At 46.0% G+C, this 14,419-nt stretch overlaps 1 protein-coding gene across 3 annotated transcripts; it reads left to right on the forward strand.

The window, feature by feature from the left end:
- Positions 1–362: 362 nt before the first annotated feature.
- LOC142884323 (homeobox-containing protein 1-like) lies at positions 363–9,703 on the forward strand. Of its 3 annotated transcripts, none has more exons than XM_076019838.1 (10): positions 363–574; positions 3,726–4,214; positions 4,326–4,411; positions 5,341–5,451; positions 5,608–5,746; positions 5,917–5,999; positions 6,087–6,182; positions 7,234–7,328; positions 7,424–7,507; positions 8,711–9,703. In XM_076019838.1, exons 2-10 carry the CDS (start codon positions 3,727–3,729, stop codon positions 9,008–9,010), a joined length of 1,482 nt encoding a protein of 493 aa, XP_075875953.1. In that variant the 5' UTR covers positions 363–574; position 3,726; the 3' UTR covers positions 9,011–9,703. The 3 variants fall into 3 exon arrangements, with proteins under 3 accessions (XP_075875953.1, XP_075875960.1, XP_075875970.1); XM_076019845.1 differs by having other exon boundaries at positions 364–574; positions 7,237–7,328; XM_076019855.1 differs by having other exon boundaries at positions 364–574; positions 7,240–7,328.
- The last annotated feature ends 4,716 nt before the right edge of the window (positions 9,704–14,419 follow it).

The following is a 14,419-nucleotide window of genomic DNA, read 5'->3' on the forward strand; positions in this document are numbered from 1 at the left end:
CATAACTGGTTATCTTTGTGGCTCAGGTCTCGCATTTCTTTCTTTCTTTCTTTTTTTCTTTTTTTTTTTTTTTTTTTAACTAGACCAGGGTAATAATAGCGTTTTTGTTGTCTTCCAGGTGTTTGCTTGTCACTGATTAAGCAGCTTAAGTTTGATTCTTTTTTTTTTCTTTTCTTTTCTTTTTTTTTTTAATAACAAAGAAAATAAAACTATGGAACATGCAGAGCAACCTATTTTGGCGGAAATGCCAGAAAATTTATATCCTGACGTTCTCTGCATTACTGGAAATTCATAGTCGTTCCAGTCAAGTGACCGTCGATGTGGAAAAATGACGTTCTGTGAGTTGACTGACTTGCTGACTACTACTCCCAGCATTCCTGGCGTCGCCGTGTCAACATGGCGCCCGTCTCCCTGGACAAAAGGCGAATGTGTGTGACGGTGGGCTGAAACCCAATTAGAATCAGAGGAGACATTTTGGGGGAAAACTGTCAGTGTCCGTGTGTCCAGGCGCCTTCAGGGAGGAGACCTATGGTCGAAGGAACGTCTGTGGGGGCTCGCCGACTGGAATATTAACGTAAGTGACTTTCCGTATCAGAAACTAGTCCAGTCTTGAAATGATCCCGCCCGCCGTGATAAGCTTCATTTTCTACGCTTTGCTTAAGGGGAAACTCCTTTGAATTTCGCTTCTTCTTCGTTGTTTTGGTTTGCGGTTTTAAATCCAGGCCGCCTTAACGAACGTACACGGTCTTATTTGACGGTCTAACAGTCGCTCTGCAATTCGGCTCGGACGTAGCTCACGAATAACTCTTGAGATTGAACAAAATGCCAACTTCTCCAGTTCTGTCGTTGCAAAGCTCGCCGACGCGGTGGACTGACTGCATAACTACAGAGCAGCAATCACGGAGAACAAAAGTCAGATAATTGAAAATGTACTTTTTGAATTAATATGTCTAACAGTGCGTCAAACTCGAGCTGAATTAAGTTTTTATTTGTTTTGGAGTTAATGATAAAGATATCCTCGCGCTTTATCGAGAATCTCGATTTTTGGCTGAAGCATGGAAAATGTAAATTCATCATTTTTTAAATTTATTTTTTTTTAAGAAACGTCATTGAAAAGTCGTACATTTGAAGAGACGCTTTGTGCTGTACCTCTCTTGGACAATTTCACTGCTTTCCTATGCCATAATAGTGTACAGTTCTTAATTCTGCCTGATTAAAACTTTCCCCTTTTACACTATGTGACTTGTGCTGCATAATTTTGATTATGTGACTTTTACATTACTTGACTTGCTGGTGTCGCTACTCAAGTTGGGGCTGGCAGGGTGAGCAGACAAGCCAGTCTTTGAAAAAACACAAACAACTGCCAAGGCATATGTAGAGCTGTGCGTTGTGGAATGGCTGAGAAGTGACAGTGGTTCTGGTTCGATGGTGATCCTGTGCAAGACAGCCGGGGGCTCAAGCTGCGCTTTGGAACCATCTCTGTTTTGTTCTGGTGTGTGTTCTGAAGGCCACAGTGGTGTTGCACAGCGGTCAAGCGGCGCTGTGTTGGTGCACACCCATGTGTTGTCGCGTGTGTGTCAGTGTGCACTGCTGTCGCCGCCCGGATCACAGATCTTTGAAGGAACTGGGCAGTGCCAGTCAGCACTATTTGATTACTGGTGCCTCTGTCCCAGTTTTCCACTGCGCATGCACACAAACATACGTACACAGACACACACAGCCTACTCTTTTCCTGCTTTGCACAGCTGCACAGACACTGTTGACGCTTTGGGAGCTTCAACCATGGATTAAAATGGAACCTTAATCATGTGTTCTCTCAGTGTTAGTCCATGACTGACAAATAAAAACAAGTGAATGATGGTAAATACACTCTTTATGTCACTCTCACCTCATTCCCCAACGTGACGGCGGTCGAAGAAAAGTTGCTCTGTCCTTGGTGCGGACTTTCTTAAAGGACTGGAAACTGTTCCCCTCCAAGGGGGAGATGCATTCGGAAGGTGACAGGAAGGAGTTTTGCGTCCTGTTCACACGGTGTCACAGAGACCATAACGGCTGCATTCTTGGGGGAATATCAGTTAGCTTCCTGCGAAATGGGAAGTGAGAAACCAATTTAGAAGTTTATATTAGGCACTTTTTAAACTTTGCCGCTTCCTTGCCAAACTGTTTGATGTGGTGATACTTTCATTCTAGTGACATTGAAAGGTGCTCACCCCAAAAAACTCATGTCTTGTTTTCGGTACTTGCTACTCATTTGGTCTTGTAATGACATTTCTGAATTTCAGAGATGTCAACAAGGGCAATAAATGGGGAACTAACGAGATTAAAAACGGAGCTAAGGAGGAAAAAAACGCACAGCTGTATTCTAACTGTACTGTTATCTGTTTAAATTTCCGAATTTGAAACGCAAGCAAAAAGTGCTTACAGCAGTCATGTGAGCACTTTTACTGCAACGCAATTGTTCCACTTTGCAAATCTCGAGAGAATCTGCTTGTTTGTCGCACAATCCCACAAAGATAAGATCATAACCACGTTTCCTTTTTGTTCTAATAAAAAAAAAAAACCTGTAAAAGCGCTGCAACGGCAGGCGATCAGACATGTGCCGCACGTCTCCAGAAACCCATTGTGCTCAACTGAGTGCAAAGATTTTATTGCGAACTTGCATCAAAAACATTATGCACTGAAATGGCTCTTTATGCCATCTTGCAGTCCTCTGTTGTTCCTGTATATCTGTCGAACTTTATAGAGTGTGACTCATCCTCTGCAGCACGCAGAGAGAGCGCATGGAGCTCGGCGGATTCAGATGTAATTTTTTTTTTTCTCCCCCCCCCACCCCCCCACCCCTTTCGCCTTGGCATTTTTCCCAAGACATGCGCACAAGCACATGCAGATAAACACTGTCCCTCGCCCTCTGTCTGTAAGTGTTGACATGTCTGCTGACTCTGATTCTCTGCCTGTGCCTGTTTCTCATCTCGGCACAAGGGCAAAAAAAAAAAAAAAAAGGGCCACTGAGACTTGTCTTATCTGGCTGTGACGCTGCTTATCTCCCCGCTCTCCTTTGTCTCTCACATCTCAGTTTGGTGACTGCATGGATTATCAGAGTAATCCGTTTTGTTTTGTTTTTTTGTCAAAATCACATTGACTGAAGCGCGTTTTTGTTCTGAAAACCCAAAAGCACATTATTTGGCTCCTGTTTTTTCCCGTTTTGTTTCTAAGAAGGTGGCCACCACCACCAGAAAGACCTTATTGTGTTGTTGGTGTCTGTATCGCAGCTGCTCAGCTCTGACGTCTCACTGGAGTCTGTGTGTTTTCTGCTGACAGGAAGCAAAGCAGATGTGACTCTTTTCATATATGTGTGATTTTTTTTTTTCTTTTTCTGTCCCTCGCTATGAGTTGAAATTAGTTAAATGAATCATCAGCAGGGAAAACAATAATGAGATTAGATTTGCGTTTCATTGAGCCTCCCTGATTGATGCTATTTAAGGCCAGTTTCTTTTTTTCCCACCCTTGCAGTCGCTGCTCGGTTTACTTGAATTCGCATTGTTAATCTCCTACTGATTGCATTCTGTGTACATTGTGTCCTTTCTCAGTGGCTTGCTGTGTGACATTCAGATCTGCCACTCATGTGTTTTGCAGAAACGGCTCCAGTGAAAGAATGGAGGACGAGATCTAATCCTAAGATTTTTTTTTTGTGGCGCCGCCGCCGCCGCCGCTGTCGCCTCATGCAGGATGTTCCAGCAGTGTGAGGAGCCTCGCTTCACCATCGAGCAGATCGACCTCCTCCAGAGGCTGCGGAGAACGGGCATCACGCACGTGGAGGTGGTCCACGCACTGGACACCTTGGACCACTTGGACCAGAGCCATGGCCACAGAGCCACCCACAAGGCCTCCTACGGGGCCTCGTCCTCGTCCCTGTCCTCCGCCGCCGCGTCCTCCTCCGTCAAGTCCACCGCCACGCAGACCAGCTTCCCCGAGGCCCGACTGGCGCTGCTGCCTAGCAACAACTTTGACACCACCTCGCCACCGCTGCCCATCTCCATAGCGTCGCCCGCGACCATGGCCGCAGTGGCTCACAACGGCCTGGTGGTCGCCACCAACGGGAAGCTGTCGCCGCCCTCGCGGTTTCCCCTCGGCGGCGGAGTGGCGGCGTCAGGTTACGGGTTCGAAGGCAACGAGGAGGAGATGGATCTCGACGAGAAGGTGGAGGACTTGATAAGGTGAGGCCGGGATGCTTTGTCGCTTTGACAGACGCGCGGCCGTTAGGAAGAAGTTCTGGAGTGGAATGGACTCGATTCATTGTGAGAATCTGCTGTGTGCTTGGCTTGCAGGCGGGACAGCGCTGTGGTCAAAGAGGAGATCAAGTCGTTCCTAGCGAACAGACGCATCTCCCAGGCGGTGGTTGCTCAGGTAACAGGTCAGTCTGAGCTACACCTGCACCCCTACAGACCAGCTCTCCAGGTCAGTGCTTCTCATCTGGTGGAATCGCAGGACCCAAAGCCAAACAGAAGCTCACGTGCACTGTTCAGCTCCCTGTCTGACGTTTCGGTCGACAGACCTTTGTCAGGTATTACTATTATATATATATATGTACATATATATATATATATATATATACATATATATATATATATATATATATATATATATATATATATATATATATATATATATATATATATATATACACGTATGTAAAAAAAATAAAAAAAAACTCAAATTGGCGTTTTACAACGTCGGATTGGCTTTGATTATGAACGCTCCACAATGCAGCACACTGACTGCATAACGTTCTTTTTTTTTTTTTCTCAACTGGCAGGCAGAACATGATCAAATCATAATAATAATGTTTTTTATTTATAATGCGCTTTTACAGGTGCATCCACGTGTTTGTCTCATCAAGGCCTATATTTTACATTTGACAGCCACTTCAAAAACAAAAATGCAGGTCAAAAATATGCGTCATTTGCATACACAGGCATATGATGATTAGACCTCTGGGGTCACATCCCTATCATGTCTAGTTAATAAATTATTGAAATGATTTGATTGAATTGTGTTTCCTGCAAAATAAATGCCCAACATTTTCTCTATGAATGTACATATTTTAAAATCCCTTCCAATTAAAAAAAGGGGGCGGGGGGGAACTGCCCAATCAAAGCACCTCTTCGACCCACTCTTGGGTTGCGACCCACCAGTTGAGAAACGCTGCTCTAGGTGATCCACAGGATGAGTGTGTGGAGGCGCAGGCAGCCTCCCTCTCTATCCCTCTCTCCCTCCCTCCCTCCCTCTCTCCCTCGCTCTCCGGTCAAGCTGATCTCACTCTCGGTCTCTCCGTGCGTCCAGGGATCAGCCAGAGTCGCATCTCCCACTGGCTCCTGCAGCAGGGCTCAGACCTCAGCGAGCAGAAGAAACGGGCCTTCTTCCGCTGGTACCAGCTGGAGAAGACCAACCCTGGTGACTCTGACCGCCTCCCCAACACCTTAATGCACACCATTAAACCTCTGACTATCAACCTAAACTAAAAAGAGAGGAGGTCTGAATGAAGATCCAAAGCTTCGCACCGGAACGTCCAGGATCCGCGCTAACCTTCATGTTCTCGCGTCTCGTTAGGTGCCACCCTCGCGATGCGGGCCGCCCCATTGGCTATGGATGACATGATGACCACATTTGGTGCTGCCCCGACGGGTTTCCGTTTGCGGCGGGGCAGCAGGTTCACCTGGAGGAAGGAGTGTCTGGCCGTCATGGAGAGGTGAAGAGGAACACGTTCAATAAGCCTGTCTGGATTGGTTTTGTTGTAAAGAAAAAATGTTAACGTGTGTGTGTGTGTGTGTGTGTGTGTGTGTGTGTGTGTGTGTGTGTGTGTGTGTGTGTGTGTGTGTGTGTGTGTGTGTGTGTGTGTGTGTGTGCGCGTGCGCGCAGCTTCTTCAGTGAAAACCAGTACCCTGACGAGGCCAAAAGAGAAGAGATCGCCATCGCGTGCAATGCAGTCATTAATAAACCAGGTTGGGCTTCTAAAATACGACACAATAACAATGTCTTTGTGTCTTTTAATATCTTGCGCTCATTGTGCGTGCGTGTGTGTGCTGCAGGGAAGAAGCTGTCCGATTTGGAGCGGGTGACCTCACTGAAAGTCTACAACTGGTTCGCGAACCGCCGCAAAGACATCAAGAGACGCGCCAACATCGGTAACGTCTATTTCTCTGTCATTTAAGAAGCAGCTGCGCGTGTTGACCAAACGCACTGTCGCACGTTTGCATTGACGCTGTAAAATGTAGGCCTGCGTTGGACGGGATCGACGAAAAAGCTGAAGGGTTTTTTTTGTTTTGTTTTTTTTTCTCCTTCTGCGTCTTCAAAATATACATTATGGGAGCGACCCAAATTAAAGTGCAAGCAGCCCGGCAGACTGGTGGTGTAATTATGCACCATAGGAACCGGCCGGCCACAACGGGAACACACACCGCACGTCTGCACACAAGAGTTTCTCCTACATAGCAGCGAGTCAAAGTACTCAAGTGTGCAAAGGGGAAGTGGTTGCGGTTTGAAATGATTGGCCTGGTTTAACCAGTTTGCAGTTTTAGGGACACAAGGACACTGGTGGCGTTTAGGAACCAGCAACCAAAGTGTCTGACATGGAATCTTCCTGTGTCTCAATGGGCTCTGAGTAATTAGAGTACGATTGTGGTGAATTCTTCAAGTGGCTTCGAGGGATGTAGATGTTGAAGGAGTCTTCGCTGACACCGACTTGGTTGTATAAAAACTGGTTTATTGCAAAGAAGTCAGAAATCAAACAGGCACCATGGAAGCCTGGGGATGTCTCTTGGCCAGATGTGAGCAACTCCAATGATCCTTTGTTCACATCACCTCTTATACCCCCAGCAACCCAAGAGGAAGATACTAGGAGTGGGGGAGAATGTATATATTCCTTAGTTGCACCCCCAATGACCATCTGGTTATGATTTGATGGCAGTGAGCACTAACCAGGCCATATATGGAAACAAAGACGCCCTTAGTGAAGGACTGCAGCAGGGTCACTGCTGAGTTCAGATGAGTTCATATACATAAGTTCAGATACTACACTATCTAGAGGGGGAATCAGCAAGTGTAGTATATCATCAGCACCTGTGTGCCACTTGAATAAGAAAGATAAGACGCTGGGCCCGATGATTGGACTGGAGATGAGAGGAGCCTCCTGTGGCCTCGGTCGGTGCTCTATGATGGGCTCTGTGTCCTTTGAAGAAGCAGCCATCTTGGAGAGCCACGGCATCGAGGTCCAGAGTCCAGGGGGCCAGTCCAACAGCGACGAGGTGGACGGCAACGACTTCCCCGACCAGGTTGGCAACGAGTTCAGAACTTCTGTGGCTGCACTCGAAGCTGCCGGGTGAATAACTGTGTTGCTGCTGCTGCTGCTGCTGCTGCTGTGTCACAGGGCTGCGAGGCGTCTTTGTTCGACAAGAGAGTCGCGGCCCGGCAGTTTGGCTTCAGCCGACCTGACCTCACCTCTCCGACACAGGTACCACACACACACACACACACACGCGCGCGCGCACACGCGAGATTAAAGTCACTGGTCAAATCACACTGTCTTTATAAGGGACCACACTGCAAAGCTATGACGGAAATTAAATTTCTTTTTGCGGCACGTCGCTCAGTCAATATGAGCATCTCCAAAATTGCAGCTCCAGCCTCTTCACATATATAAGGTCCGCAGGGTAGCCTTGTCTTACAGGAACAAACAATGTTTATTCCTTACCAAGTAATCATGATGAGGGATCAAAGCATGACTTGATCCTTGGGGTGTAACACCACTGACCTACAAAGGTTCTCATCTGATGTGCCCTGATAACATAAGGCAGGGGTCAGAAAATGCGTGCCCTCCAGGTAACTCTTTGTTCGCGTCAGGGGTCCACAAATACTTAGCTGGAAAGTTTTATCTCTACCTCAACAGACCTGCTGTGAAATAAGTCAACAATATGAAATACTGGAGGCCCCCGTTTACACGAATCCGGCGTTTTCACTGAAGCCGCACAGACCGAAACAGCACTATTTTGGAAAACGCTGATGTCACAGCAAACCGCAAACGATAGTGAACAATAAGACACGGTGCTCGTGGATCCATCGTGGATTGTGTGCAAAGTGAAAATAAACACAATGAAAATCCATTTGCAAACCTTCTGGTTTACCTTTTATTTATTTTCTTTTGGGTCGGTGCACTGGGATATTGAGGCCGGAAACCTAAATGACGACAATGGTAGCAAACCTTTAGGGCGTTTACCCACTAGCCCTGTGCGGCTAGTGCCAGCCCTTCACGGTACGGGACAGCTCGGTTGAAAGGTATTTCCATAAGCCTGACTAGTACCTGAGCGTGGGCGGAGTCACGGTTGCAAGGCGAACCAAAGGTTTTTTTTTTTTGTGCCTCCCGTGTACCGAGATGTTACCTAGGGCGCCTGTGGGTAAACGCCCTTACTGGCATGACTCCCAGTCAACCTTAACGTGGACCTTTAAGGTTTTGTATGCTAAAGTTACTGGAAGCAGAAGTTCAACTCTTTTCACCTGCGATCTTTCTTTCTGTTCTCTGCGATGCTAAAGTTTGTTAGCGAGCTCCTGCTTCTGCGCATTCAGGGAGTAAACTTGCGGCGCCACACCAGGCCTGGCATAGGTACTACATCATTTTAAGTTGTTTCTCTCCCCCCCCCCCCCCCCCGCCCCCCCTCAGGTCCCCCCGCTGCTCTCCAGCTGGTTCTCCGCTCTGAACCGAGGGGGCGTGTCCATACAGAGGGGCGTGTCCCTGATTGGCCGCTCCCTGGCGTCGGGGGCGGGTGCAGGTGTGTCCTGGTCGCCTCCCTCGCCGTCCCTGCAGGAAGAACCCATCGTGCACAGCGTGCTGCCCGACTCCCAGGAGCCCATCCTGCTGGAGAAGGAGGCCGTCGGCCACGGCGAGCAGATCCTGAGCAGCCAGGCGGAGGAGGCGCAGGGCGGCAACGGCATCAAGACGGAGACGCTGGAGGACGACTGAAAGAGGCAGGGCCGTCGCCGTTCCCTCCCCAAAGTATAAAGAAGAGGAAGAAGAAGAAGAAGAAAGTTGCGTTAACATGCAAGCGGATTTTATCGGAATGTAATTTGTCGGGAGGGGGGGGGGAGAAAAGACCAAATCTGTGTGAGTTCAACCCTGAGATACCTCCCAACCCTACCTCCAACCACCAACCTGCTCTGCTACACTCTGATAGTAATAATATTCATCATCAGTCACTATAGTCACAATGCTGAGTGTTTGACACGCCTTCTTTGGAAATGCCTAAATATCGGTAAACCATTTTATTTTTAATGTAAATTATTCCTCAGTTTTGCATATAAAACCAATAAGGACGTAGAGCAATGTGAACGTTTTTAACCGGAACTCTGTTTAAAGGCATTTTAAACCTTCCATTAAACACTACTGACAGGATCACCTCATCCAAACTGATCACACGATTAAAAAAAAAAAAAAAAAAAAAAAAGTATTTTGCAGTTGACTCGTGGTGATGTAAATGACGGCTGCAGGAGCTCAGCTTTAAGAAAAAATATGTTACAGCGCGTCGGTGAAATGGATCCACGGGTCTGAGACGGCTTGAAAGTGGAAGTTGGAGAGAGAAAGCATAAAAGCAAGGAAAGGCCATAAAGGATCTGTTGTCTTTTTAAAAAGGTTCTATAATATAAAATTTAACTAGACGATGTTAAAAAAAAAAAAAAAAAGAAAAGAAAATGCTGGTTGCATGAATGGAAATAAGATTTTTAAATAGTTTTATTCTGTGTAATTAAATGTCATTTATAGAATTCCTGCCGGCTGAATTAATTTCCAGTTGAAATTAAAAGCTCACTCTGGCAGGTGGTAACTGACCATTGATGTTGAAGGAGTCAGGAAATATTGATTATCCGTTCATTACTCAGAAGTATGAACCAATAGATATATCCATGAGGACCAGACTCCGCCTACTGCTGGTTAGAATAATGAACCACTCTTAAAGCCACTGAATTCCTCTTTTTTTCAAAGAGCAAATACGAAGCCAGCGCGATGGAAAATCGACAAGACATTTGTTACGTCTAAGATTCAGATCCTTATGGCCGCTCTTTGTATATTTGTGTGTTTAAAAAAAAAAAAAAGAAAAGAAAATACACTCAAGCGTTGAGCCAAGTTACGTTTTAACCGCCTGAGCCGCCGCTTGTCCGTCAGCTGGACAGTTGGATCAGGAGGAATCAATCAATCACTGTGAGATAATCAATAATCAGTCCAGGTCAGTTGTTTTGGGAGGTATTCAGCAGTGCAACAAACTGTTACTATTTACTGCAGAGAGCAAGCGTACCTTCACAAACGTGTACGATGAGTGCACGCGTATAAACAGTATATGATATAATCTTTGGGTATATAAGTACCGAACCATTTATTGACATTATGTAGACATATTAGCACCTAATGAGAGAAATTATCTGAGTCTTTTTTTTTTTGTTTCTTTATTACTGTTATGTGGGCAAAAGGTGAGTGAAGCTTCAGCCAAAGTGTTCGGTTTCTTATTGGATGTATGGCGTGGTGGGCGGAGCTCTCTGTTTGAGATGTGCTAATGGCAGACGCATCGGATGCGTCGCGTTAATTGCAAGTGAAATGCATTTCCTCCCCCTGGCATGCCTGTGCTAGATATGCCATGTGTTCTAAACACACTTTTTTGTTGTTGTCGTTGTTGTTTTTGAACCACACTTGATTATTATTGTTGTCGTCATTATTGTCATGATGGTGCTTACGGTGCCTGCTGTGGAAAACGTGCGATTGGTCGATTGTGGGAGACGGACCTGAGAGGCGGTCAGAGGGAAAAGAAACCATTCAGGAAACTGAGATTTTCCTTTAAAAGCAGGAAATTGAAATTCATTCATGACCTCTACAAGTGACTAAACTGAGTATTTTGGTTTTGTCTTCCTGTGGTGTAGCCACATCTTCACCTTCTGAGCTTTCTGAGAATCCTAACAGTCGAGCGGCTCAACACTCCAAAGGACATTTTTGCTCTGAAACTCCAGAAGCGTTTCCTTTTTTTTAAAAAAAAAAAAAAACTTGAATTCAATTGAATTCTTCTGCTCCAAAGGAGACCAAGTGGTTCACGTCTAAATTTTCATAAGAGGGGAAACCGTTTGGGTTGGGTGTTGGTGCTAGTTGGAAATTGCGCTAACGTCATTTTTTTGTTGACCGGGGGAGCGAAAGCACGCTGTCGCGCTACGCTAACGTGTCAGCAAAGTTACGTTGGGGGGGAGGATTTATGACTACCTTCACCTTAACGCGTGCCGGACAGAGACACGCAGCGGGCCGGATGTGGCACGCGGGCCGTAGTTGGGCGAGCCCTGGTTTATTTAAAGGCTCAGTGTGTGAGATTTAGCAGCATCTAGTGGTAAGAAAGCATATTGCAGACAATGTTATAATGTAACGTGAATCCATTTTTTTCTGGTGGCTTCCTTGATGTAGTCAAACAGAGCCACATAGATGATGCAATCGCACATTATGACTGACTCCCACTGGTTGACCTGTAAAATATAAATGAGTAAAAACACATTTGTTTATTTTTAGTGACTTTATCTCACTGAATTCCACGGCAATTGATCCAGTTGAAGGTGGCACGCCGGGCCTTGTAGGTTCTGTCCGGGCTTCTGGACACACTAAGATTCTCGAAGTTTTAGTCCAACATGCCTCTGGTTGTTTCACTGTTGGGCCAGTTGTCCAAACAAACATTGTGCCAAAGCGTCGTTAGCTCCACACTGCAGCAGCAGCAGCAGCAGCAGCAGCAGCAGCAGCAGCAGCAGCAGCAGCAGCAGCAGCGTGTCAATGGAGAAGCCACTCCCACTCCAGAAACACAGGGGGCAGCGCAGCGTCAGATCGCCCACTACTCGCAACACTTTTTGGTCTCAAGTAATTCTGCTGTCAGTAACTTCAGTTGAAGTGCCTTATTTTTGTTTTTATATCTATTTCATTTTTATTTTCTTTCAACTCTTTCAATGCACGAAAGGTGGTTTTCTCCGCCGGCTGCTCGTACTCAACCCCAGCTGCCGCTGCCGCAGCTCCGAGGCGGCGCTCTCACTATCGGTCGGTTTCACTGTTGGTCGCTAGCAGGTGCTATCGAGGCTACGCTACTAGCTACAGAATTAAACTCAACACAAATACCTCACGTTGACCCCGCCCCCGTCCCCTCTCCGCACCCCTCCCCCGCTCCTCAGCTACAGTATAAGCTACAGACCGCGTGTTCCTCAGCCGTAGCCTCGGTGTAAACCTCAGTAGTGGGATGATGGCCTGGAGTGAGAAGTGCAGCTGGTTGATAGAAAACAAGCGACTGGCTGTCTGGTCGCGGGGGCAGCAGGAATGTCACTGTTCTTTTTCCCCGCCCCCCCAAAAAAGGGGGGAAGTTTAAAGGTCCTTTATTATGCAAAATTCACTTTTAACAGCGGCTGGTTTCTTTATCTGTTAAATCACCTCCGAAGAAGTGACGGAAGACCCATCTGGTGCTTGCTCCACTCTTTCAAAAAAAAAGTGTAAAAAAAAAGTCTTTTGCCCCTTTGTGATGTCACAAAGAGCACCCATACCTCATTCAAAGACAAATGTGTTGGTTCTGCCCTCTGAGACCAGCTTGTCTTTGTCCCGCTTCTCCACACGAGGGCGGTCTGACGCACTCGGTTTGACTTTCCTGCGAAAACGGCGTGGGAGGCTGCAAACAGAAGGCTAAATACACTGTTTTCTGGAGCCTTTCTGCGCTAATTGACTGTGTGAAGCTGCTCTTCAGCTACGCTAACGAGCATAATGTGAGACCTTTAAAACAAAACTCACAGCCTCCAACATGTCCTTGTACGATTTGCTCCCTCTGTTGGTTGAATACTGACACAACTCCTCAGTGTCGGTGTCAGACTGAATCTTGTCTTTGTGTGTGTGTGTTTGTATGTGTGTGCACGGCAGCAGAGCTGTCCTCCATGTCTGTGCTTTAAGCATCCGTCAGTCTGAGGCGTCAGTATTTCCACGTGTAGCTGCTCTTCAATCCACTCCTGGAAAAAAAAAAAAGAAAAGAAAAAATGTCTATATGAAATCTTGTTTCCCTCCAAGGGTCCAGGAATGTTTCATCAACCTTTCCTTGTGTAACTAGAAGCCTCTCAGAAGAGACTCTGCAAATGTTTTGACCACACTATAGACTATTGAGATTATTTGAAGGCTTCCCAGTCGCTCAAACTGCAATACGTGATTTGAGTGAAATAAGTAAATGAAAAGAAACCCTTTTGTGAAGTTTTGAAGTTAAACTTTTAATCCCAGGCCTTCCTCAAACCTCTTTAGTCTCTTTGCACATCACTTCCTGTTTATTCTTCTGTCTCCCCCTTTTTTTTTTTTTTTTCTTTGATTGCTTCATATGAGTTTTGCCTTCCCACATCATTTCAGTTTGCACTGAAAGGCTGCGATTTCCAGATCCTCCTCGGACAGTTTAACCAGTGACTGCGTCAAACAGTGTTGTTGGGTTGCCAGGTCACTGCTCTTCCAGCCCCAGGCGACCCACCTGCACTTTGTTCCTCCGTCTTCAGCTGACATTTACTTTTAACTTCGGAGACGTTACCGTTTTTTTTTTTTGGCAATAAATTCTTTCATGAATCTTCTGAAGACACACGTCAAACCTCCAGTTGCTCTTCGTTCTCTCTCTCTCTCTCTCTCGCTCTCTCTCTCTCTCGTTCTAATTCAAGATGTAGTGCCTTTTTTGGACAGTGGACTGTTCTGTACTCGCTGTGTAGAGTCTACACACGCCTTGTTTTGTTTTTTTTTTCATCTGATGGATAAGCTTTTTTTTTTATTTTTAAGGTGTGTTTTTATTGATATTCTATTTACAAGGGAATAAAAACGGCTGAAAGTTAACACGTTGCGACTGGTCGTCTTTGGTCCCTGTGATGCCGGAGTCCTGGGAGTTTCAACATCCATCCGTCTCCTACACACTCTTCCTCCTGCACCTGGATTGGTGATGACTGGTCACCAAGTCAATTTAAAGTTCCCAATTCGGCGGGATTGGACCCACCACCTTCTTGCTGTGTAATGGTGACAGCACTCGCCACTGCACCACCGTGTCACCCAACAGACACTCTCATCCGCAGTAATCATGTTACGCTATAATTACGCTGCAACAGGAGCTGCAGTCTCGTTTTCTCTCCAAACCTTGAAATTACTCTCAGAATCCCAGTTGTCCAAGTGAAGGGGATAAAACAAGCATTTATTTAAAACACAGCATCATACTGACGCGCACCCAAAAACAATTAAATCTCAAGTTTTTATTTTCTCTTACTAGATGATAAAAAAAGAAAAGAAAATGATAAATGTATTATAATACATGTTTATTCTTTGGATTGCAGCATAGAATCACAGAAGACAATTAAATTAATTGAAAAAAACCTC

This window comes from Nelusetta ayraudi, unplaced genomic scaffold, assembly GCF_046127955.1.
Source record: "Nelusetta ayraudi isolate G7.1 ecotype Tasmania unplaced genomic scaffold, CSIRO-AGI_Nayr_v1 ptg000002l, whole genome shotgun sequence".
Classification (NCBI taxonomy): Eukaryota; Metazoa; Chordata; class Actinopteri; order Tetraodontiformes; family Monacanthidae; genus Nelusetta; species Nelusetta ayraudi.

What these genes read in the sequence shown, in the direction of transcription:
- LOC142884323 (XM_076019838.1), top strand. Translation starts at nt 3,727, where the DNA reads ATGTTCCAGCAGTGTGAGGAGCCTCGCTTCACCATCGAGCAGATCGAC. An exon ending in GCTGGAGAAGACCAACCCTG is followed by an intron (nt 5,452 to 5,607) that starts GTGACTCTGACC and finishes GCGTCTCGTTAG; the next exon opens with GTGCCACCCTCGCGATGCGG. An exon ending in TGTCTGGCCGTCATGGAGAG is followed by an intron (nt 5,747 to 5,916) that starts GTGAAGAGGAAC and finishes GCGTGCGCGCAG; the next exon opens with CTTCTTCAGTGAAAACCAGT.